General features: G+C 35.0%; 1 protein-coding gene across 3 annotated transcripts; it reads right to left on the bottom strand.

Moving 5' to 3' along the window:
* Positions 1-3,036: 3,036 nt before the first annotated feature.
* Positions 3,037-16,012, bottom strand: LOC136807380 (uncharacterized). 3 transcript variants are annotated; one of them, XM_067063959.1, is made up of 19 exons: positions 12,810-12,884; positions 12,488-12,618; positions 11,679-11,747; positions 11,253-11,423; positions 10,708-10,802; positions 10,159-10,305; positions 9,642-9,819; positions 9,324-9,420; positions 8,852-9,069; positions 8,562-8,663; positions 8,061-8,297; positions 7,518-7,688; positions 6,044-6,115; positions 5,791-5,842; positions 5,353-5,390; positions 4,966-5,084; positions 4,705-4,775; positions 4,487-4,569; positions 3,037-3,721 (listed from the first exon to the last, which is right to left on the bottom strand). In XM_067063959.1, the coding sequence occupies exons 1-19, from the start codon at positions 12,835-12,837 to the stop codon at positions 3,635-3,637; spliced, it is 2,166 nt and encodes a 721-aa protein (XP_066920060.1). In that variant the 5' UTR covers positions 12,838-12,884; the 3' UTR covers positions 3,037-3,634. The 3 variants fall into 3 exon arrangements, with proteins under 3 accessions (XP_066920060.1, XP_066920059.1, XP_066920061.1); XM_067063958.1 differs by lacking the exon at positions 12,810-12,884 and adding an exon at positions 15,805-16,012 and having other exon boundaries at positions 3,048-3,721; XM_067063960.1 differs by lacking the exons at positions 7,518-7,688; positions 12,810-12,884 and adding an exon at positions 15,805-16,012 and having other exon boundaries at positions 3,541-3,721.
* Between the last annotated feature and the right edge of the window lie 9,934 nt (positions 16,013-25,946).

Below are 25,946 nucleotides of genomic sequence, written 5' to 3'. Positions count from 1 at the left end.
ATCCTAACCTAGTATACCGGGTCTGTGAGAAGGGGATATTTTCTTGTATCTCTCGCGAGCTGTAGTTGCACATTTTTCTGCACTTATTTCTATCCAACTTTCATCATCAGGCAGGTCCATTCAGCATCCAGCTTGTTGGTTTGGTCATAGGTCATTTTTGCTAAATTTAGTCATTTTGGGACGTTTTATGCCTACTTTTCAAAGGGCTGTGCCTTTTTATCCAACAAAGCAGACATGAAAAATCTGAATACAGGTTATAAATCATCTAGGTTCAAATATTCTAAATAAAAAGTCTGATGTCGTGATTTTTTTCCCCGTTTTTTCAACTTTAAAAACAATATTTTTCCTTTAAGATCATTCTCTTTGCCTGGGAAATATCTTTCCAACGGTGTATAGCTTTTTAATATACAAAAAAAAATGCGTGCAGAAAAATTCTCAAAAAAATGAAGTGTTCACATGCTTTTGAGCAAACTTTTTAAACAGATTCCATATTATTATTCAAAATTGACGTTTAGAGAGAGGCTGTTTTAGCCAAAGGAGGATATAAAATCCAAAAAAAATTTGCGCGTTTCGCCCAACCATCATGCTGGCCTAAACCTAAAGCTAATTTTGAGTCTTCGGCATATAACTGCACTCAGGTAAGTTATGACATGTCTCAGAAGTCTGAAAATTACCATAATTTTTGAAGGCTATTAGCCGGCAGAAAATGAGGAAACCAATGATTTGCTACGAAGGATACCATGATGAAGTTTCGCTGATAATTGATTACGGTCTTATTTTCACGAAAAACCGCAAAAACCAAAAAATGCTGACGTCAGCAAAAATTAAATAACTCCGGTTTGGCTAAAGATAGAAACATGAAATTTGGACTGAAGTTGCACATCATTAAAAGGATCATTTTGCAAAAATAATTTTTTGAAATTTTGCTGACATCAGCACTTATTTGCCGAATTGCGTATTTTTCTGATTTCTGCTGACGACAGCAAAATTTGGAAAAGTTTTTTTGCAAAATGATCCTTTTAATGATATTCAACGTTGGTCCAAATTTCATGTTTCTACCATTAGCCAAACTGGAGATATTTGAAAAAAACAAGTTTTTCGCGAAAGTTTGCTCATTTTCTGCCGGCTAATGGTCTTCAAAAATTCAGGTTTTTGAGACATTCCATAACTTACCTGAGCAATGGCCTTTCTTGATAAGATTCCCATTTCCGCATAAGATTCTTGTCACTTTTCTGGAATCGTTTCTGCTATTTTTCTATGAAATTGGAAAGGGTTTGTTTCTAAAGGTACGGAAAATTTGTGTTAATTCACAAAACTGCCTAACTTTCCGAAGCTTATTTTTCAACTATACCCGAAGTCCTGGTCTTTATCCGCTAGAAAAGTGCGGAAATGTGAATCTAAGATTCTAATTGTAATTAAAGAATCCAAAAGAGTTTAAGGTGCTCATATTAGTTCGACGATTTTCGATTCTGATATCGCTGGGTATCAAGTAATATTATCTAACATAGCTCTAGCCCATATCTACAGGGGGAGGGGGCTGGCTAAATTTAAACTTTCTCTTTAATAAATAGCTGGAGGGGGGCACTACTCTTACCGACCGAGGGGGTGTGTGCTGAAGTTCAAAAAATGAATTCTACGACCCTGAATGAGACTAAAATTATAAAATCTTCCATATTTTTCCAAATTCCCCCAAAAAGGTACCCTACGAGGAACTGATTTTTCTATTTTGGTATTTTTGCGACCCTACCTGGGACTCGCGGAGTTGAAAAAAGGTACCTTGACGCACATCCTCGTACCCCTTTTTGCCCGTACCCCCGGCCATCCAGGATAGGTGCTATGCTTAATTCAAGAAATGTGGAAATTTTTGACATTTCAATAAAAAATGTGTAAATCCAGGAGACAACAAATCAAAAATTTACTAAATTTCATTAAAAATATTTCTGATCAAACAAAAACTAAAACTATGAAAAAGGGACATGAAAAAAATATGTTTTAATAATAATATGAACAACTTGTCGTATCGTATTTACAATGGCAGTGATAAATCCGTAAAATTTTCGTCACTGCAGAAAAAAATGCTACTGTATATTAAAAAAAATCCACGTTTTCAGAGGGAGAAGAAAAGAGATGACAGTTCAATAAAATTTCGAGTTCGAATTAGGGAGAGTTAAATGTTCGAATTTGAATAAGGGAAAGCCAACTTTACCAGCATGTAAGTACTTTTCTCGATTAGTGCAGAAACGAAGAAAACTTGCAATTAGAAACAGATATCAAAAGACGAAAAATCAAAATCGTATGATGTATGAAGAAATAATTTCATAAAAAATTGTTCTTATTTATAAGAGGAAGTATAGAAAAAGAAAAATATGTATACTTTGCTATGTATGTATATTATAAAGAATAAAAAATTTACCCTGGGTGAGGTATCAAGGTCTATCAGAGTCGTTAGAATTAATCGATAATATCGATGAGAGACTGCTCTTTATAAGGGCAAAAAATGTAAGAAATACATTGCTAGACTAGAAATCATCTCGATTTCTCTTCGAAATTATAGTGAATAGTTGTGTAGCATTGTTTAGTAAACAATGTAAACTCTTTTGAATATCCCCTTCTCACAGCCCCACTGGGAACCCTTCCCACTGGAAAAATTGACCAAAATATCGTCCCCGCTGAAAATAATCAGATAAACCAATCCTCATTGCAAATTATTGTGCTATTCTTTCCCTCCACACTGAATTTTCTTGCTCAAAAACAAAGGAATTCAAATCGCCAGTCATGAGCAAAATGGGAATATCAATCCCCATTGAGTTTTGGTCCGCTATTTTTACCCCCACTGGCTGAAAAAATCTCACCGGGTCTGTGAGAAGGGGGTATTTTTGAATCCTACGCTAATTCTCATAATAATAAAATTCTAAAAAATGCAGGCTTCCTTTGTACAAAACTAAGAGGCGGAAATTTGGACCCTACAAAAACAAATTTCTTAAAAAACTTTGAAACGTAGTAAACATAAGATAAATAAAATCTATAATAAGGTCCAGGAGTAATTTCGAATGATATTTATTACTGTATAATAACTCTAATTAATAGCATATAAAATGGCCATTATAATCTAATGCTATGAAATATTTCATCAGAACAAAACATCAGAAATACCAACATAAAGGCACCCGTTTATGGACCTCGTCTGCGACGCGTCCTCAAGCTGCTCATTTGGTCCATAATAATGTTCAGCATAAATAAAAAAGGGTTGCACGATTTCTTATAGAAACCCTCCCCTTCAATAGCGGCAAGTGACCCACAAAATTAAAGCCACGTTTGACGCAAAGCCCATATAGCTCAACCTACCAGAGGCTAGCCTGAAACCATTTGAATCAGTTTGAATCGAATTCTTTGGTGCCTAGGTGAAAGTTCTTCTTTAATCACATTGTGACCATTATGCGAGATCGTAGTGCATTCTGGGGGTATTTCACCAAATAATGATATCCCATAATCCTCTTCCAAGGATTCAACAATATCCAACAACACAGCTCGGCTACCATTTCCCGTCCCATCAACCGACAGAATCGCGGTGACTTTTGGAACGGAATGACCGTCGTAAAGTTCTAAGCTGTGTGTTGAATCCCCCGGCGGTTAGTCATAATTTCTTGGGCCCGAAATATTTATGCAGGAAAGATAAGGTGCGTCGGACATCCAGTACAACGTATTCATTGATGTTGTAAACCTGTAAGAGAAAGTGGTTAGAATGTCATTATTATTCATTAGAATAACCTAAAGTGATTTTGAGAGGCTTCAGATAGACTTTAAATCGTGATAATTAATGTTGGTAATATCAGCAAAAAGAAAAGAAAAGCTAAAATTTTGAAAGTATCTCATCTTCATCGATGGCGACAGAGATTAAGCTTTGATTCCATCACAGTGAAATTCGAGTAGAATCATGATTACATTATTCTTTACACCATACATATCAAGAGTTTCAAAGGAATTACAGGTATTTCAAAAATGGGCGAATAGTACAACGGTAACATTATGAAGGCAATAAAAATAAACAAGTCATTTCAAAGGTTTGACCTCGCGGCGGAAACGGAAAGTCGGCGGCCGCCTTTGAAAACGCGCGGCCAGTGAATAATGTATTTGTTAGATCCAAATAAATCAATTTCAAATTAGGCTAATATGTTTACAGCTTATTTCCGCTAAAGGACGCTATTCTTTAACCACATTAAGTACTTTTAACCACTATTTGTTGGCAATGCAAGGTGAAATAGCCGTTATGAAAATAAAAGGTTCATGGCTCGAAATAACGATTTCAAGTGGGTCAGACAAAATGTCCAATCAGGGTTGCTTTGGCTAGATAATTATGATTTTTAAGTCGGAAAGGGAGCAATTTGAGTCTGAAAATGTCCGGTATCCAATCGCTATTTGAAGCTCTGAGGTATCTATATATCTAATTTAACAGGCGGGAAAGTTGGAGAAAACAAACGTTACTTACAGGGTCATCAAAATGTTGGAGGTTCAACAAATCTTCCAGGTGCAAATCCAACTCCATTAGGGTCTGTTGGCCAGGAAGAGGTACTATAGGAAAAAGAAAAAGAAAACTGTGTAATGAAAAATTCGGATCTTTAAAAAAAAATTAGAACGATAAAATGTCTTTGTGCAGTGAAAATGCAAAACAAAACAAAACGTTCAACAATACGCTGCATTACTCACTTTTATAATGCAATTGAATAGTGTAGATTCCAGGTTCCTTGCAGAAGACTGTAAATGCAATATTTTGTTTTCTGGAAGGAAAGAAAACATGAAGATAAGTATTTGGTCATATCAACCATACACAATTAATCTTGACATAAATCAAATATCTCAAGTTGGTAAATTTTAAAATTTTTCTTTCAGGGTGCGCTCACAATGTAAACCCCAGCTGTTCAAGAGACTAATCCTCCTTGCCCCAGGTCTATTGGTATAAACACTTACTTCTTATAGCTAATGGATTTGCATTCAAAGATGACTCCCTCTTTTTCAAGAGCAGTGTATGAGAATTTGTATGGTCCTGAATTTTGTTTGGTCATTTTTCCTGGAGATGCTCTGCCTTCCTATAAATCGAAGAATAACATTCCTTCTTAATATGTTCCCAACGTAAACAGTTTCCATCGGACACTTTTAGCGTAGAGAAGAATTAAAATTGTGCACCAATGGAGGTTCTAAAAAGCAGGCAGGTAGGTAAAAATAAAAATTATCAGGCAAAGTTTGTTCCTTACTTTTCATGAAAAAGTTTCCTATACAGACTTTGAATATGGAATGTTTTGAAATCTCCTTGCTTTAGAGAGCTTTGGGGGAAAAAAATGTTAAAAGCAAACTTACTCTGACAGCTGCCTTATTTCTTGCATCCTGTAAATATTCTAAAAGACAAAAACAAAATGAAAGTCAAAGTCAAGCTAGCCTTCATATGGTTCAAAAGGGGTTATCTCTAATATTCTTATAGAAAAGACGGACGCGCACAATCACATCAAAATGGTTTAATCGAATTCGCAGCAGGACGTCCTATATGATTACTTAATTAACTTAAACGATGGGTTATAATTGAAACTGAATAGAAATCACTTCTTCTTTTTAAGGCTAATTAACCTGGGATGGAATTACTTGGGCGCCTACTATTGTCTAATTGGCTTAGATTTCATTATAGCCGAGTGCTTGTTGGGACCCCACAAAGAAAAACGTTTCCCACCACACTGATTTCATTTTACAGCCTATATCATGACCTCAGAGAAGAGTTTTTTAAAGATGGTTTAAGGTTCTAACCTTTGTATGCATCTAGCTGTTGACTCAAGAACTCTCCGTGCCAGATGAGTGTCTAAAAAAGAAAGATATAATTAGGTTTCAATACACAATAGACCAATCAATATCCAATGAAAATGATCAATCAATCAATCAATCAATCAATCAATCAATCAATCAATCAATCAATCAATCAATCAATCAATCAATCAATCAATCAATCAATCAATCAATCAATCAATCAATCAATCAATCAATCAATCAATGATTTACCAACCTCTTGAACGTTCTTCAAACTTTTCAGTTCTTTGCTCATTTTATCATAATGGATTTCTTGTTTCGAAACACTCTAAAAGATAATACAAATACTTTATTATCAAAGGGTCTTTATTTCATAGCTAGCGCTTTGAATGATATAGTAGATTCTCCATAACTCGAACACGTACGGGGAACACTGTCCGCGTTAAGGAAGTTTTGAGTTATGGAGTAAGGTTTATAAGGCAATGCTAACTGAAGGGACCATAAAACTTGTTCGAGTTAAGGAGACATCAGAGTTAAAGAGGTTCGAGTTAAAGAGACTGGAGAAAGTTAAAACTACCCAGAGCTCACTAGATTCGGATACCTTATCGGGGAAAACTTCGTCGGGGAAAAGTGACGAAATTTTGGCCAAGTGACGAATATTTTTCCCCGACGAAAATTTTCCCCGGCCTTAATGCGTTTACCAACTACCAGCAAGTGACGAATATTTTTCCCCGACGAAAATTTTCCCCGATAAGGTATCTGCAATAATTGGAGTCGGAGTAGACGGGCACAAAACTAACTAAAGGCCTGTTTCCATCGATCGCGCGAGCGTGCACGCTAGGCCAAAATTCTTAAAATAGATTTAGCCGCACACTCCGCGCGATCAATGTTTGATTTCCATCAAAAACATACACAATCTGTATGTTTACATTTTTTTGTTTACTCAGCAGTTTTTCTCTTTCTTGATTGGTTGAAAAATTATTAATTGAGATGTGCGCTCCTGTACGCTCAAAAAAGTTGAAAATTTTCAGCGTAGAAAAGAGCACAAAAGCGTACAAGAGCGTACACTTTTTGTGTACAAGAAAATTTCATTCGTGACGTCAATGGGCTATTTTAGGAAATTTTGCCCTACCGTGCACGCTCGCGCGATCGATGGAAACAGGCCTTAAGAACGACAGAAAGATTACGTCATTTTGATGACATAATGTAAGAATCAGGCACGAAAGTTATAAATAGCGTGTTTGAAATTAAGAGATTGCTTAACTCAGGATCAACCAAATCAAATAGGATTATAACGGATTATACTTTATTAATCGGAAATTCGGGATTTAATCTTTCAAGCGCCAATGGGACAGCTGAGAAGCACGCGTTCTTTCAAAAAAGAGGTTTTATGAAATAAGTGTAGGCAGCTTCCACATGGTCGGCACACTATACTTTAACTATTTCACGATTATCAACGTCGATATCTTGAGAGCTTCCTAGAACAATTACATCCAACTAAAACACAACTAAAATATTTGTCCCCTAAGCTGAAGTGGTTTGAATTACTCCTGTAATTTAAATCTTTCTCTAATTCGAATAAAATTTTTGGTCACTTGATGATCGAATTAGAGAAAGTCAATTATATCATTTGATACGGAAAATTCGGTTGACGCGTGAAAGCTCATAAACTTTCTCTTACACAAAATTTTGTTGAAAGTAGTTAATTATCTCATGAAAGCGAATCTTACATCTTTGACGTGCACGTAAAATTCTTCTTCTTTGTAGTTGGGGTCAGATTCTTTGAGCGAATCGAGATGTGATTTCACGAGTTGTGTAATACGTTCGATCTCGTCATCACCTGTCTTGTACGCATGCGCAAAGACATTTTTCAACGTCAACTCTTGCATTAAGTATGGAGCCTAAAGAGAATGACCGAAAAGTTGATACAAGAGTTTCGAGATGAGAAAAAAATCAAGTATACAAAAATCTGGACTTTAAGAGAAATTCAAGCAAAACTATAATGTTTGATTTATAATTCATGAGGCATTTCAGGACTTTATTTGATAATTTTTCGTGTGAAATACATGGAATCAAAGCAAAATATAATTCGAAACTAATTCATGCACTGAAAGCATGGAAAAAACTTTCATTTTCAATTTCAAACACAATCGTTCATAGGAGATAAGTGCCAGACCGAAAAGAATACGAAGCATGATAGGTCAATTCAGGAGCGAAATTAACACACACTTTAAAAGCTAAGAAATGTCTTATAAAAACTCAAACTGCCTTACCGTAGTCAGTAGCCTTGTCAATAAATTTTGACAACGTTTCCTTAAAGCTTTGATACCACGTTCGGAAGTGCGTTCATAATCATTGATCATGTCATTCTTGAGGTTGGAAGAGACATCCCAACGGCTCAACAAATTGATGTCAACACTCACATTCTCAACCTGTTGGTCACGATATTTGGCGCTTGGATCACCAAGTTCGAGAAGCAGAACAGTCAATTTTTCGTTATCTTCGACCGTCTGAAAAATGTGGAAACATAGGGTTACTTACTGTGCGCAAAATGATCTTTTTGATCCTAGAAGTGCTTTTTTCTTTTTTCAAATTTTCGAAAAACTCCGCCAATCGCGTAAATATTATCTGGTTGTTCTAGTTTGATTGCAAATTTGATGTTTTGAGACAAAAGCCGACCTACAAACCAAAGACCTGCAAACGTCAAAAGCTAACGTTTCGAAATTGACACTAAGTCGTGAAATAACCGGGAAAGATTTTATCGGGCAACTTACCAGGAAATCTTGGTATTTGCAGAGGAGATCGTGAAGGCGATACATCTCTTTTAACGTGATTCGAATGTTCATATCTTTCGGTAGTGATAGATACTGCTCCATCTGTTGAAAGGAAGGGAGAATCGTCATTACGGTTGACTAAGGGTTTAGGTTAATAGCAGATCCATGATTTCAAATGACAAAGAGAAACACGGAATTTAAAAAATAATCCTTTCTTTGATTCCCATACTGTAGACAAATACAATATTTTCTTAAAAAAGGATTTAAAGTCAAAAATATGAAAAAGGTACCTCGAGGTTGGAATGGAAGTCGTCCACATTGCACAACTTCATGAGAAAATCTTGCAAAATTTGTTGTCTCGATTCAACAAAAGCTTCCAAAGGTTTCATGTAGACTTCTTTCAGAATTTGTGAAGCTCCTTTGTTGCTGATAGCTTGTAAGAGTTTTGCGATTAACACAAAGTTTCTTCGCATTTGTGATCGAGGTTGAGAATTCAGAAGCATGTAATCTAGAAAAGAAAGTTAGGAGAAAAATCGTTTAAGACCTATCGTAAGCCACGGAACACACAACATCCAGGCCATATTTTAGAAAGGCAGGGCAGCGTCCGTGTTGGTGGCCAATAACCGGGCACTAAAAGGGCATGAAAACGCATGAAGGGCTTGAAGGCCTGACATCTTCAATGAGAGATGGTTTTGAAGATTTTCATTTATATATTAGTGCAAACAATATAAACAGATAGTAGAAGAGGGATATTATACTCACTATGCGGGAAAACAATCGCGGGATTGATGAAACGTAGTAAGAAGAACCCGCCAATCAGCCCTGTAATATTTTCAATTGAAACGTGAGGAAATTTCTCCTGTAAAGAAAGAAGAAAAAACAAGCTTGATAATTATGCCATTGATAGCTTAGCCAAAGAAATGCTTTATTTTGAATAAAAATTATCACACTTGAGACCAAAATTAACAATCTTTTCCAAGACGAGTCTATTGACTTGACACGACGACAGAGATATCAATCAATAGCCATTTGCCCACCCCTTTCTTCGCAACCACGGTGATTAGACTAATCAGTACATACCTGGCAGAGTTGGTAGATAGCTTTGCACAACCACCGAATGCCATAAGGTACACTGTTCAACGATTGGATAATAGCATCGAAGAAATATTTGGTGATATTTTCCAGTTTGACTAGGCGAGCGTTGATGGTGGCCTTAACATCTTTGTCTTTCAATGCTTTCTCCATTGTGACGTTATTCCTGAAAAATGATCACGTGATATAAAATGTTTAGTACAACCGCGTCCCCGTGTATCCTAGGTTTTATATACGATACTGATGGACGCCATATTTTTTGAATTACGTTCAAAAAATCATCTTCTGCAAAAGCAGACAGTTACCAGACATTTAGAACCCTTCAACCGTAAAGAATTGCCTGTCGTTCCTTGTTTAACAAAATATCAATGCCATGATATCAAAGAATATATTCTACTATCATTGCCTAAACGCAATGACTGAAAAAGTACGATATTGTAAATCAGATAATGCAATGAGAACAAGATAAACAACCAGTATCCAATATGAAGTATGGTAAACTAACCTCTCGTCATCGACGACACTGTGTAGAGCGCAATAGACCTTCACCGGGTTCACTTCAAGATTGAGATCTTCACTGAGACCAGTTAAGTTCGTTTGCTCCACAAGTTCCTGTAGTGTGTCTTTTAAATACTCTTGTCCAGGCCCACGTCTAGAATCAAGAAAGAAAGTAAATCATATCAAATGAAACACCAGAATATCAAACGTATATATTTCTTTCCAGAGCTCATTCAGAAGGGCCTAGAAGAGTAATCTTTTGTCCGATAACGAATATTATATCCTGCGTAAAAAAAGTACAGTTTGATGCATTATAATTCGATATTGTATTTGTATTCGAATTGTATTTTCATTGAATAAAGGAGCTTATCGAATAGTAGAGCGCCGTTTATGAAAGTGTCTTGTTGACGATGACTTTCAATAATTATTGAATATAATGTCAACTGTAGTCATCTCTTAGGCAGGCTTAGAACTTTGATTGTTAGACTGGGATAAAATGTAGACGGTATTATTACGGAGATTGAAAAAGATCATTCACAGAAGAAGGTCTAAGTACCTTGTATAAGTGGTCATCATTCTTGAGATTGCTGTGTTTTGTCTCATCAAGCTTCCGAATTCATCAGTCTCGTCGAATTCCATGTTCAATGCCAACTGAGAAAAGATGGATATTATTTATTATTATAGCTTTTAACCTCAGTCTAAACTAAAAGGCGATTTTACCTCGACAATGTATAGTGAGCCCGCTGATTCTTAGACTACAGTACATTTTAGGAATCGCTTTTACTGCAGTTGCTTGTTTACGTTCAATACCTTTATTATTGACATTGGCATGCTCATTTTTCACAGTCTATGGAAGCAAGTTCGGTTCTGAGTTCGTCAGGTTCTTCAACCAACAGTATCGTTACATAAAGCAAGTAATATGCTGGAAGACCACTAGTGAGCACAAATCACCCCGTGAAACTTACTTTTAGCTAGTCTGTACCAAACTCTTGTTTGCGAAAGAAAACAAGCGAAACGACACAGACAAACTGCAATAATTTTTAAAAAAGCAAAAATTGCATGTGGGCGATAGGGGCTGACACAGGCAAATTTTTCGCCTACCTCGAACATTTTGAGGAGCAAGTGTTCTTCTCGTTCACCGTATTGGTTGCCATACAAAGAAAACATGACGATTTGTAACAACTCATCAATTTCTGTCGTGTCCACACTACGCGTCAATTTAGCGATGTATTTTGGCTCCGTTTGTAGCAAGAAGAACAAGTTTCCAAAACACTGAAAAGTAGAAGAAATAGAGCTAAATACGATGGTTTTCAAACGCAATGTCGTACACTATACTGATTTGAAAAGCAAAACCATAGAAGTTTGAATTTTGTCAAGTTTACTTATCAATCACTGCAAAAAAGTGATAATACAAGACAATTCGATTTTATTCGCGTTGATGCAATGTCTTCTTGAAATTCGACCCTGCTTAACTTGCACCCATTCTCCTGGGCGGCTGCGAGAGGAGTGACACTGAAAGACAAGTACCTGTTTTTGAATATCATCTTTCAATGTATCGAGTCTGTGTTCTCCGTATGAGATATTGTCTGGAAATTCCTGAAAAATAAAGGAGAAGAAAGATGATTAACTCAATCTTAGGTAGCCGGTGAGCCGTACCCAGCTGGCACACAACGTTGTTTCAACGTTCATCTAACGTTATATGGACGTTGTGAACGTTAGAAAAACGTCGAAACAACGTTGTGTGCCAGCTGGGTAGTGTAAAGGTAGAGCATCCGGCTGAAGTTGTCATGCCTTGGGTTCAATAGTTGTAAGTATGTCTGTGACCGCAGTCGGAGGCGACCCAAAGGCTCCTCTTTCGATAGCTATCTACCCGAAGGTAGGAGAAGGCGCCACTCTTTCTCCCTAGATTTCTCCACTTACCCGTGATCCTTCTCTTAATTGCTGAGTTTCAAGTAGAGAGGCATCAAGTACCATTTTGAGAATCTTTGGGTTCATTACCTGGCCGGATCATACCAAAGATCACAAAATGGTACTTGATGCCTCTCTGATTGATGCTCAGCATTTAAAGAGAGGGACTAGAGGCAAGTGGAGCAATCAAGGGAGACAAAGTGGCGCCCTTGCCTACCATTGGGTAGATAATGATCGATATAGCTTCGACTCCCATCCGTACCGGGTATGGTCGCCGACTTTCTTGCTTATTAGCGGGATCGTCCTTCAGATTGATATTCAGATAAGGATTCAAAAGTTCCGTCAATATCAAGCTAAATTCGACTTAGGAAGAATCATATAATACCAGTAAAAAGCAAAGGAAAATGAAAGAGAAAAGTGACCCTTACCTCTACACTTATTTTATGGTTGATCAAAAGTGCGATTCTTTGATCGAAAAATTTAACTTCTTTTTCGAGTTCGAAATTCTTTTTACACTGTTTGCAGATTTCCACTTTGAGCTCTTGCAGTTGACGTCGCACTGAAGTGAAAGGAAAGGAATAGGTTTAAAACAATACAAATATAAAGGAATAGGTTTAGAAGTGAAGAAATTAGGGGGTAAGGACTTTTAGATTTTTTAATTTACTAATCTAAAGGGCTAACTTTCTATCATAAGATCTAACTGGTGGGACTCATATGCAAAATGATTATAGCGGATATCAAATATCTTACATAGTTGATACATCATAGAGAGATCCATCCCCCAATTTATAATACGCAATTTGAAAAGTTCCTGCTTGAATATATTTTCCTTGATACAGATTTTAATTAAAATACAATTTTCAGTTTTTCTGTTATTTCATCTGTATTTCTTATGTTTGCTGACATTAAGTACTGAAATTGAATTCGAACGTAAAATAAAATCAATCGCAACAAGTCAGATAGTCACCACAGAAAAACCTAAGAAATTGACTAATGTTATGAGCTTCTGTGACGTAATAGACTTTTCTCTGTGAGAAAGAAATTCCAAAAACTCAACCATACAAATGCATCTGTGTCTAAGACCCTTCTAGGTTAGTTACAAGCGGGACCCAGACAAAATTCATTGATATATGTCAAATCTACTTATAGCCACAAACTTTGCCTTACTTATGCATCTACACATAAACAAAGATTTGTTCATTATGCAAATTCTGCTCGATATAAACAAACCGAAAGAGAAAAACGAATAGCGTGATTGTTGAAATTAAAGTAGGTGTTAGGTTATGGATACCTCTAGCATTGCTTTGTAACTGTAAGGGGACGTATGAATATGTAAGGGGACGTATGAATATGTAAGGGGACGTATGAATAAGGATTAAGAAAAGTTAAAAGCATCCTTTGGTACTCTAGCATCATAGCCCTGTAATATGAAAAACGATGTTGAATGGATACACAAAAACTATCCCCAGTCCCCGGGGTGGTAACCGTGGGAAGATGTAGAGCCTATAGTGAATCTATACTATAACTAGTGTAGCATATTTTAACCTTTCTGAGTATTTCTTATAAATCGTTTTGTTTTTATATTTCTTTTTAAGTTTGTTTGTTTTTTGGCGAATGTCTCATGGCGTTGATTGATATGTGTGAAGGTCGTTTGACATTGATACCTAGGCTTGCTCATGCTTGTTTTTCCGTCAAAAAGCTGTCGTCAGCAAAAAAACATTTCACAGTTTTCCTCCTCCTTCCGTTTTATTTTTATTTGGGAACGAAGATAGTGAAATTACATAACCAGGCGACCAGCTAAAAGTTTCATGAATATTAATTTTGTATCCATCAGTTCGAGCTTTGTGACTTGATGAACACATTCACTTGTCGATGATGTAATGTTAAGTACTAAAATGAAACGAACGGTCCATTTAGTATGTCTAGGAATCAGTTAGCAAGTTATTCTGAAATTACAAAAAAATAAATTTTTTGATGATTCACTTGCCACGAGGATGGTAAAAGCATGATAATAGATAAAATGGATAAAATAACACATTCCTAGCAATTTTCTAATATCTTGAATTTGACACAAAACTATGTTAAGGCTTCAAAGAATGAGACATAGCTGGAATTCTTTATCTCCTAAAAATAAAATTCTGTTAAAAACTCCGCCTTCTTCGGGCGTGGCATTCAGAAAGGATATTTATAATTGAGGATATCATTGATTCATATAATCACAACATAGAGGTTCAAACCTTTACAAAAACTTTTTAAAGGTATCATCAAAAGGCTTTTATTTTATTTTGAAATGATCAACTTAATACAAATGACCGATGTAATGGATCTGCATTTAGAGCAATAAGGATTAAAATGGAAAGCGGGAGGGCGACATTTAACATTGACTAGACATAGTATTGACAAAAGTCCTTCAGCATTTATAACATATATAGAGAATGTCTTATACTGCATCGGCATGAGGTTTCTGATCTCAAGATATGAAGCCATGAAAAACTTTTGCTTATAAATAAATTTCATCGATGCCATATATATAATACACATAGTAGAATCAATTAAGTAGCTGAAGTAAAAAATATGACTTGGAATGTTAAGACGTCATTTTGGAAAAGGGGGAGGGACGATAGAGTAGAAATCCGTTGTATTCAAAATCTTGATAATGAATCAAGAGAGTATGCCATGCTTTCAGATGAGCCACTCTGTTGACTTCCTGTCAAACTCAAGTACAATCCCCCGTCAAGCACTTCAAAATAACCGGGTGAAGTCATCGATGAATGTGCAATTGTGTTTTTAAAGGTCATTTTATCCAATAAACAAAAGCCGGACCTGCGTGATATGATTGATTTATTGTAAGTAAAGTTAGCTACCATCGATATTGATTTGTGTAGATCAAGTTCAGTTTAAAACTGTCAAAAGTTCGAAGCCAACATTAGACAAAACACTTACAACTCATTGGTTTTCCCATTCCGTAACTGAAAATCAATCATAGATAACCATAAATATTCAAAGAAACTTGGTCCAGCTCTTCCTTATATTGCTAGCTACTCTTCACTAACTTTTCGTAGTAAACTGAGCGAATTTATACTCTCCGTCTGCAGTTGAATCATGCTAAATAACCATATGGATAAAAGACTAGGTGGAAAGAAAAAGGGAAAATGTGCACTCCAAACGATGTCATACATCTTGAAAAAAGGTATTAAAATTCACGGTTGGTTTGTTACAACACGAAAATGAAGCAAGAAAAATCAGTTCACGTTTGAGATAAAAAGAAGAAAGAATTAAAGGAGAGGCCTCTATCTGCCAGCTTGTCATTGAGATAAGGAAAACCAGTTGTGGTGTATTAATGAAGATACAGTACGGTATTTATGACGTATGAGAGACGGTCTGTGTTCAAGTGTGATGAAAAAGACAACAAGTACCCTACAACAAGTAGAGTATAGTGAAGAAAAGTAAAGACACTGAGAGAGCTACAATCAAACTACACATCACTATAGCCTTTACGTTTTTTAATAGTCTAATTTCTACCAAAAACCTTTATCTACTTTCGAATATAGCAGGTTTGAGGAGACTTCATTGACTTCATTACTCTAGGCTTTTCGTATAACAGAAATAGAAAAAATACAGTTAAAAGTGTGGGTATATAAAGCGAAAACCTTGCCAGAAACACGGTTCGATGAAATGACCTGATGATAATTAGTTCCATGAAAAAGGTTAGAAATAGCCTGTGAAGACAAAGTGTAATACTTACGTTGGTCATACAGTTCTTCATTCAGCACCCATGCTTTCTTTTGGTCTTCTTGGATGAATAATTGATTGTTGGCAGTAATTTCGGCTGATAAGCACGCCATGGCTGATTCGAATGCAAAGACAGGCATTAATAAACAATTTAAGATGCGATTAGGTGTTGGTCTTCTGATGTATTTGTTTTGATTTGTTTTTGTTATTGGTTTATTTATTCTCTGAAATATAGAAGATAAATTCACAGTCAGCTATAACCAGAATCTTTTGTAATGAACACTGCATTATGAATGATACACTCCCTCTCTCTACAGTAATGATACAAAAAATCTGAAAACTTTCCCCTAAACACCTTGTATTTAAAGCAACATCACTTTCCTTTTGAATTCATTTCAATTGAAATGTTCATTGTCAAATCAAAAACTCTCTCAGTATCATACCAACCATTCTGAGAAGAGAAACTCAAGTTTGATGACCAGTAAAACACGAGGCGAATCATCTAAAGTGTTCCTTGGTGATAAAAAATACCAAGAATCTCAATAATTCAGAAACATGAAAAAAATCGAAACAAGCAAATTAGCAGTGTGTTTATGACATTATGCAATACAAATGACCCTCATAATTCAATCAAATTTTCATTATCAAAATGTAAAAGAGAATTGAATTGTCATCAAAAAGGTATACCAGTCATTCAAAATCGTTTACTGTAATTACAAAACCAGACAAAACAATTGAAAAAAAAACAATACAAAAAAGTGAAAGTAACACAGGTTACAGTATACGCAAAAATTACGAATTTTACGTCGAAAACAAAAGTCAACTACCCCCTACTGGACAAATCAAAAAGTAATAATTTTATTGTAAACAGTTGGTATGAGGTAATAAAGATGATGACGTTGTCAACAATAACATCGTTCGTTACTAAGTCGATTCGTATGAGAGAAAACCGTGTGAACTTATCAAATTTTAAATTTAAAAACACTCAAGATTCCAAGTCTGTAGTTACAGTTGACACTCTCTAATTCGACATTCTACTATTAGATAATCTCCATTATTCGAAAATACCGAAAGTCATCGTTAACGAGAAACTCTCTTAAATGACGCTCTCCTATTCGATACGTTCCCTTATTCGATGAAAATCGAATAAGAGAGCGTGAACTGTATTTAAAACGGAAAACATTGAAAAGAAAAACGATCAAAACATACAAAGGATCATGTCTCACAATAATACCCATGAAACGAAATGTAAAGAGATTCAAATACAATATTTCAGCACAAACTAATATATTCTTTCAAATAATTTTTTCAGTATATTTCAAAAACACCATCTTTCAAACACCAACCAACATAACGAGCGAACGAACAGAGGCGAGTAGGAGAGAAAGAGTGGAAAACAAAATTACATTTGAGTTTCCTGTTTGAAATGTCAAAAGAAAAACCATTTGTGGTATCCTGTCTCTACTCAAATGTTTGTCTCGATCAATCAACTTTTTTCTTGTTTTCTCATTGAAGTTTTGGTTTGGATGAACGAGTTGAAACATCCTGTCTTTCAGAAAGTAACGAAATGAGCAAACGTTTTCTCATAACTTTAAATTTATCTCAAGTGTTCGTTTAAGGGACAGTGAAAAGCATTTTAAACAATTCTCAGGCCAAAAAAAGGCAAGTACGTCGTACCATTTTTTCAAAAGGTCCTCAAATTCCCCTTTCAATTTCCTGCAGCGTTTGCGAGACGTTATAGGAAATCAAAAAGTCTTCCCTTTCCAACGGATACATGGGTGTACTGAATGATTTGCATCTCTGAAACTATTTGACATCCAAAATACTACCTTTTCGCCTTTCCCAAAAAGTCTTAAGAATCATGTAATAGCCATAAAATACTGAAATCATGAACATATAACACTACCTTCATATTACGAATTTGAAGAAAAACCGAAGAGGAAAAGCCACGAGAATCCATTTCCAATCTTTAGAGCTCTCACAGTGAAATCCACAACACCAATAACAGTGAGAGCATAAAATACCTCTTTGAATGAATCTGTTGGTTAGAATATTCAATGGCAAAATAAACAAGATAGGAGAAACAAGTTCGAACAAGCCATCAGTATTGAGCACTTTTGCATACAACTCATCTATTAGACCTCATCTCAAATATTGTAGGTTGTAGATTTAAGCTAATACTCAAATAGAAAATCACTCCAGAATCAACCATGAAAATCAAGTCCACTCGTGAATTATCTCAACACAATCTGGATGTCAAACAAACCCCAGTTGATTTTATTCAAACATCAACTGGAGTGGATATAGAATTTTTAAGACTACAATTGACGCTCTCTAACCTAACTCGACGCTTTATTAACGAGTTCTTACTAGCGTTCTACTCTAACGTTATACGCTCCATTATTCGATAATATTGAAAGTTACTGTCAACAAGAAACTCTCATAAACGACATTCTACTATTCGATACGCTCCTTTATTTGATGAAAATCAAATTCCCCTTGAAAATTGAATCAAAGGAGCATAACTGTATAATAAATTACCTAGGCACAGCAGAGAAATACTTGAGAATTCAAGTTTACTCTGGTCGTTGATGATCATTATAGCTTAATTAAATGGCTTTTTAATGCACCAGGTAATTTTGAAGAGCTATCAAAAATGATGATCAATCTACTGAAATAAACTTTCACTTTATCAAATCTCTGAAGGATTACAATAAACGAAACTCAACTTTTTAATCAGCCAGCCTTTAAAATCAAACGAGAAATGAGGAATTCCTCTCATCCCTTCATCGAAAGGAGAAAAAAAGAGTTGGTCTAATCTTTCACAACAACCTCTCATATATTGTGAAGCATGAGAAATCTCTACAGTATCATATTCTCCTTCTCTTGACCAAAAAATACATCATTTAAAACATACGAAAGAAAAAAATATTAAACTGGTGACGGCATAAATTTCAACATATAGCATCACTTTAAAAGTTTCTTTCAGATTCGTTTTGATGCCTTTTGTGTACGAAGTGTGTGAGTAGACATTAAAGGCTTAACCCGCTACTCATCATATTATTACAACCAATTACACAGAGATTTATAATATCAAAAGGGGAGCAGTCTTTTTTTTTAATTTCTCTCTCTGATAACACTTTAAAACAAATTGTCATTCAAGAAGAGGTTGGGATGACATCACTGAGTGATATGATGATGACGTATGCAAAGATTACTTTATAAGATGTACACTTTCGTATCGTTCGTAATTGTCATGAGTTGTTATAAGAACAGTAGAAGCTTATAGAACAATCTGGAATATTATTGAAGTACGCTGAAATTTAGATACCTTGTTAAAGGCAACTTTGTATTTTCGATGTCAAACCCCGAGCCTATTTGAAACCCTAGATTACGTAAATGTTCAGAACCTTGCATACTTACGTCACCAAGTTCTTATTAAATACAAACAGTGTTCCAGTTTTATAGAGATGGTTCGTCATTCGGTGTTGATAAATGACGTAGCAAAAATCTCGTTGCTGTGAGCAACAATCCAAACAACCGGCAGACAGTGTTTTAGACAACATAAATCAACCAACAATTTTGGACAAAAAACAAACACAAGAAAAATGGAGAGTCCAAAATATTATCAAAAACAAGACGAGAGTAGGACGAAAATACGGTTTCAAATGAGCCTCTTCTCCAAAGATTATGTAAGATTAAAAATAAAAAAAGTGAAGAAGATAGTAAGCAAGACACAAACTCTCCCTTTTTCTTAGCTGTCATGCCTCTCATTTCCCTGGATTTCTCATTGACCTTCTTTTAATTGCTGAGCATCAAAGAGAAAGGGCATCAATTACCATTTTGTGATCTTTGGTATGACCACCGGGGTTGAGGTCAAACCTGTCGCTGTAATGAGGATAACTTGTGAAAATAATGCAAATTGGAAGTAGCACTCATTCTAGACACAACAAATCTGGAAAAGGGAATCGAGAAGATTGTGCAAACTTTCAACTTCCCAACTTCGAATAACGATAAATCGCAAAGAAGGACCTGTCTTAAGGTTAAAACTGTCTCTTTCGAATCCCGAAAATAAATGAAAGTATTTCAAAATCTTCGTTTGGCTCTTCTTCAGTGATAAAGTCTTAACCCTTTCGGCGAAGAAAGATGGATAAAGTGCAAGTGTAAAAGAATAGGAGACGATTCAAAATGTAAAAACGTTTAGAAGTATCATAAGATTGTAAGGCGCGAAGAAGAGAAACGCCCCTGAGTTGTAAGTTACATAAACTATTAAACCTTCGCCCATCTTCCATAGCTTTCTTTGTGTGAGAAGTTTCACTCGCCCACAGAAAGATTAGTTTAATAAATTCATCACGTGGTACAAGACAAACTGATCTTTGTACATTAGGAAAGCCCAAAAAGAATTTCCTTAAAAACGAAAAGCGGAGACTGTGCAGCATTTTGCTTTGAAATCGATTCCCTAAATGTTGTCTTTCCGAAGATGAATGCAGTAATCAATATTCAACTATCGAAGTATTAGTTTCCTTTTCATATTTCATCAAGAAATGTGCGAAAAAGAACAGACCTTAAACACATCAGTTTCTACTTCTTTTGAAGATTTTTGACTTTAAATGTTTATGAAATACATTCAGACTTCCCCCATATGCCGAGAACTGTGTGAAATTTTCTTCTTCCAAGAATATTGTTAGGGAATTTTGGTTTAGGTTTCTTTGTCACACCTAGAAGTACCAATAAAAGTAAAATATAAAACTACTACCTGGGTCAAGGGGTAGACAAACTACTTTACCTTTTAGATATTCATGAGAATAATCGTAAAGGGGGAAACAAGAATTTGACCATTCCTTCAATTGTTTATTTAAGGATGATTCTTTGATATTTGTTAGCCAATCTATTACATTGATTGATCGTTTTAAAAGGAGTAGGTAGCACATTGAGGAAAGCCAATTAGAATGTCTTGGTAATCACAAGTTGTTGTGAAATCAAAATCGAGGAACATTTATGATTAAAGTGAGAGGGCTTTTTAAAGTTTGGAAAGACAGCTTATATGTACCAGGTACAGATTAGACCAAGAGAGGGGTACTATTGTTAGTTTTTCAGACTGAAAATTGACAGATATTTCAAGCAAACTATCAATGATGGAGTCAGAAGCTTTTGTTCTTTGGTTTTCATCACACACTTCTTGACCATTTTGGAAGTTTTGTCTTCAAAAAAATCTCAAAAGAGTAAAAAAAAATTCAAAAATTTCAAATCAAAAAAATTAATATTTGAAAAAAGTAAAAATATTACAACAAACTATTTTTTTATTGAAAAACAGCAAAATTCTGTGAAAAAGTACCCAAATAGTATCCTGTACTTGCTTGAAGGTGAAAAATACACACCCCCACCCCCAAAGTAGTACCGGGTACTAACTTTTTTGAAATGCAAAAATAGACACCACCACCTGGCTATGGGTCAGTACCCTGTGTCTGCACCCCCCCCCCTGTATGTACATGCCTGTCTCAGTGCCTAAGGCAGAAAACCTAACAGAAGCCTCAGTCATCCCAAGCCGAGGAAAAATCTTAATTGAATATAAATACAGTGTAATCTCGGTCAAAATTCAAACTTTGTCATTTATCGTTATAACTAGAAACACTTTTGTGCTTTTCAAAATGAAAATAGACCATCCTGGCTAATATTTTAGCTCAAATACTAGCCCCAGTGAAAATTCCACTAACTTTTATTACTCCACCTAAACAATGAGACAGGGGTTCAAACGTCATTTAGAAACAAACTAAAGCTTCCGGACATCTTCAATCAGCGGACAAATCTTTCAAAAAACGGACACATTTATAATTCAAAAATGTTCGTCCACATGTTATAAAAGTGTCCCAAAAATATCTTATCTGTATGAAAATTTCATAATTTTTTAACAACCATCTCTCATCTGATCAATGAGTGATGGAACGATAAAAATATTGAAAGCCAAAAGGAGGAAAAATGCTATATAGATAACGGTTGACTTAATCTCATCTTTCAGTTCATATTTATAAAAATGTGTGTTGTTGTCACATAAGAAAAAAATTGTTCACATTTTTGGTATCTTAATTTTATTGCTGGCGCATGTATATTATCGTATTATCAAATACCTAAGAATGATAAATTGCCTATTAAAGATTTCAGAGAAGAGATTAAAAAGCATGCCTTTCTGTCAATCTTTTTATGACATTGGGAATTCTGAAAAAGACAAGATGACCAGAAGCAATTTTACATGAGCCTCTCTAAAAACCTCTTCATACACCTATCAACGCCACGAGGAGATTGGGTCCCAGTTTATATGAATCGGATGACGTCAAATATATGTTCCTTTAAGGGTGTCAATGCAATGACTTCAGACATTTGACGTCATTCGATCCCGGGAAACTCGAACCCAAACTTCTCTCATAAAACTTCCAGCGAAATGGTTGTATAAGTTCTGGCTTAGGCGGTCCACTTTTCGCCCTACCTATTCTAATTGTGAATTAAAGTGGGCAGAAAGTTGGCTGTCTAAAATCAATGCACTGCCCTATTTCGACGTCAATGAAATGACTTCTTTGCATCTTTATCAGAGCTAAATTTTTAAACTGCCAACTTTCTGCTCACTTTTTGCCTGCTTAAACAATTAGAATAGGCAGGGCGAAAAGTCGACCGTCTAAACTAGAGCTTACCCTGTGAAAAATATTACAATGGAAATTCCAATAAGGGTGACACACCCAGCTTAAAAAGATGACACACCCATTATTCTTTGTCAGAAGATAAGCGCTTCAGAAACCTGTCCCCTCAAAACTGCAATATTCAAACAATAACAAAAAACCTCTGTATAATCTTCACTTTCAAAACATTTCGAAGCAAAGAAAAACAAATAAGAAAAATTAAAAAAAACCCGAAAAGTAAAATAAAAAAGAAAAAGAAAATCATATCAACAATTCCATAGCGAAGAAGAAGCAATACGAAGAATAAATACTGCAAATATGGTTACTTGGTCACCAAGCAATCAAAACAACGAATTCGAATACATCCAATAACAAAAATAAGCTGAAGTAAAATCAGCAATATCTCATGAAAAAGAAGAAGAGCACTTTAAACGCTCCTCATTTTAAAAAATAGCTTTAAAATAAGGTAATCAATCATTCTTTCAAAAAGATTACAAGCATGAAACAGCGCCAACATTGATTACTCTTTGCTGCTATGCTGGAACATTTATAAAGCAAAAAAACAAAAAAAATTATTCTTCAAAAAGTTCATGACTAAGCTGCAAGTTCACATACACTGCCCAATACTAACTAATACTAAACTAAGAATTAGCTAACAACTATTTCGACGCTTTAAACCTCATGATTTCATGATTTAAAACTTAAACGGAGCATAAAACATTCATTTTAAGGCTCGTGTGATAGCACCATGTGTTAAAATAAAACACGCCTTATTTCTCTCCTCTCAAGAGATAAACAAAAAGTAAATGTAAACCTCTCTCGGAGTGTTTTCTTTGCATCCACTTATATGCTAGAGTTCAATTTACCCTGTCCGAGATCGATCCAGTCTGTCCGGAATTGAACCAATCAGTCCGGAATTGAGCTACTTTTTCCAGGACAAACCACTCTATCCGGGATTGCTTCAATTTGTCAAGAATCAATATCCTCTCGCAATGACACGACCATTGCCATCGACAAACTTTTTCCTCGACGAAACTACTGATAAAACTACAAACCATTAGCAAAATAATTACATCATCAAAAACATGTTCATTAATAAAAGACATGCAATTTTTAAATGCATAATTTTTTTGTAGTTTCACAAAAGAATCTACTGTTTTAAAGTCACGATCCTCGTCTCGTTTGAAATTGAAAAAAGTTCAGAATTAGAAGACAGAAAAAAGGTATCATGACCCTAAAGAGTTTACCGATAAGTGATAGTTCACCGGTACTTTTTAAAATCCGCCAAAGTAATATGCCCCACATAAACAGAATGCTGATTCCCACACAATTATGATGGGGCATGGGAGGAAGGTTGTTAAAGTAAGCAATATATGACATTATTAATGTTGTATATACCGGTTCTACTGGTTTTCATTTACTTTCATTTTCATTTTCACATTAGATAAGCAAACGAGAAACTCGGACATCTTCAAAAACGTTTTCTGTTTCCATCACATCCAAGTCTTCCAGTATTTCATGAGAAAACAAACAATCAATCTATAACTAGTAGCTAATTTCTTTCCATATCGCTTTTTGATTTTAGACATTTTATGATGCATATGAACACATCTATAACCTACTTTTCTGTCTCTATATCCAGTTATGTCTTTCATGAGAAAACGAAACATAACCTCAATGTCATCAAAATGTTTGGTACAAAAGTAGTTGAAAAACTCCATCACTCAAACTTTCCAGCAAACAACTCAACTCAATGAATGAAAAAAAAACTGTAATCGGGCTATACAGGACAACGAACCGGCTTCATGCTGAGATAAATTCATTCTATTACAAAGCTTCATAAAATAAGAAAAAGAGAAAGTTAAAAGATAGATATTAGACAGTACAGTGAAAGAAAGAAAAAAAAGCTTGTTTTTGAGATATCACACTCCTAGAGTTCATCAAAATCCTTGGTATAGTGTTGATATCATTTTACAAGAATAAAAGAGTAGCTCTCTCTCTCTTTCTCTCTCTCTTTACGGTTCAGACAATGATGTCATAGTGTTTTAGTTTATGTAAGTGTCATCTATTTTTTCTAAGCACAGCAAAACTTAAGATATATAATACTTCTTGTGTAAAATCGAGTATATTACTACGGCATGACATAACTATACTATATAACTAGTATGCATAGTAAAACATATCTTTTATGATAGGATGTAAAGGTGCCACATTGAGAGAATTCCAGAGATGAAACAACCATTAACCAAATACACTTATTAACGTAGGACCTACACCATGGTTTCACCATGCTGCTATAAAATGGGAACAAGAACACAACAAGCAAAAACATTCTGCACTTTTATTTTTTTGGTTTTAAGTACTCCATATTGAATATGAATATTGAAAGTATTTAATTAGAGAAAAATCTCCATTGTTACTTTAAAAGGCATGGAGCTGCTCTAGCTCTAGAATTATTCCGAGGTACTGAGAATATCAGAAAAGACTCTTGCATTGAGAAACCTTGACGAAAAAGAAAAGTTCCAGGACCTGAATTGGCATGAATACAAGAGAACTTAATAACTCATTTCGAAGAGAATTTTGAAGTGCTTGAAAGAGCTACTTTAGTTTGTCATTTGTCATCGGGTTTAAACATCAAAGAATAACGCAAAAACGTTATGATAATACTGCAAGAAATTTGAAGAAAAATAGTGAGAGGCGAGAGAAAGAGTTGAAAGAAAAAATATCTGAAAGATTGTTATTCTAGACTTGTCTGTGTGTTCTTTTAAATATCTTTAAGTACACGTTCTTTATTATAAGAACAAACTATATAAGAACATAAAGCTTCCATCGCAAAGATATTAAGAACAAATTAAGGATATTCAAAGGCTTTGTGGACTCCAAAACACCCAATTTTTTATGAAAATGGACAAAAATACTCACAAAATGGTAAAAATAAGAACATGCTAAGAACCCTTTTGGACTCAAAACTCAAAAAGTTAAGAACATCCGAAGGCTTTAAAAATTTCTTATGAAAAAAAAACGTGTATACTGTATGTAAATTTAAAGAGACAAGATTAAAGTATTAAAGAAGTCGGGAAGAAAAAAAATTGAGGAAGCGAATTAAGAGAAAAATACATATTGAACCAAATTATGGTTTTAAAGCTCGGTCCCTTTAAAATTTTTGTGAGAACTGTCACCAACACAAGCCTAAAGCATTGGTAACAATACACGTTTCGTTATAAGAATATTTGAAGCATTCTTTGTGTTTTTTCTTCGTTCTTAAAAATTGAATGTCTTCGAGTCCACAAAGTCTTAAAATGTTCTTAAAAATTTTATCCCCTCCTCGTGTTCTCATTACATAGTTTGTTTTTATGAAAAACGTGCAATTCACAGAAGTCAAAGATAAAAAGCCAGGTTTGAATTAAACGTTACAGTTCGTCCGTTCGTTCCATAACGAAATAAAACTGTTCTATTGGTGTAAATTCGATCGAGTTCCTTTGGCATA

Source organism: Clytia hemisphaerica, unplaced genomic scaffold (genome assembly GCF_902728285.1).
Source record: "Clytia hemisphaerica strain Z4C2 unplaced genomic scaffold, Clytia hemisphaerica genome assembly, whole genome shotgun sequence".
NCBI classification, from domain to species: domain Eukaryota; kingdom Metazoa; phylum Cnidaria; class Hydrozoa; order Leptothecata; family Clytiidae; genus Clytia; species Clytia hemisphaerica.
This window is presented reverse-complemented; position numbering and strand designations above follow the sequence as displayed.